At 57.9% G+C, this 632-nt stretch overlaps 1 protein-coding gene across 1 annotated transcript in view; it reads right to left on the bottom strand.

The window, feature by feature from the left end:
• RNF213 (ring finger protein 213) overlaps positions 1-632 on the bottom strand; it is a 134,056-nt gene that overhangs the window by 33,011 nt on the left and 100,413 nt on the right. Inside the window, exon 42 of the mRNA XM_015559756.1 lies at positions 469-607. Within this exon, the coding sequence (XP_015415242.1) occupies positions 469-607 (139 nt within the window). The remainder of the gene's footprint in view (positions 1-468; positions 608-632) is intronic.

The raw sequence follows: 632 nt of genomic DNA, 5'->3' as shown, positions 1-632 counted from the left end.
CACGTGGCTCGCGAGCCCCAGTTTGCCGAACACTGTATACACACACAGTGTCCTTGGGAAAATCATGACTTCGGCCTTTAATGCTCTGTTTCCTCTTTTCACCTTGAAGGGATATTTCAGGGGACATATCTCTTGTCTAAAGGAAACATTTCTACGAACTCAGGGACTCTATCAACTTCTCTTTTTCTTTTGTGAAATTCAAATAAAATTAAATTTAAAATGGCATCGGAGATGTGACTGCTACGGTTTTATAAAGTACCCCTGGCCCTCGGCTCCTCGCCCAGACAAGTGAGAGGCGCAGCTCTGACCTGCCTGCCACCCGCCGGCGTGTGACCTGCCGGCCTGTGACCCACCGAACTGTGACCCACTGGTGACCCGTCGAACTGTGACCCACTGGTGACCCGCTGGCCTGTCACCTGCCGGCCTGTCGCTGCCGCCCGCTCACAGCCCTGGGGCTTTGGTCAGTACCTGAAGGTGCCGGCCTCCTGCAGGGCGTCGGGGTTGGAGGCCTCCTGCACCACCCAGTCCTTCCTGCCGAACACGCAGCTCTCCTCCTGCCGCCGCAGCAGGTCGTGGAGGCGCACCTGGGCCGCCCGCGCGAAGGAGGCTGCAAGGGGGCAGTGGGATGCCAT

The sequence above is a fragment of the Myotis davidii genome, unplaced genomic scaffold, assembly GCF_000327345.1.
Source record: "Myotis davidii unplaced genomic scaffold, ASM32734v1 scaffold211, whole genome shotgun sequence".
Lineage (NCBI taxonomy): Eukaryota > Metazoa > Chordata > Mammalia > Chiroptera > Vespertilionidae > Myotis > Myotis davidii.
The sequence above is the reverse complement of the archived record's forward strand: the minus strand, read 5'-3'. Positions and strand labels throughout refer to the sequence as shown.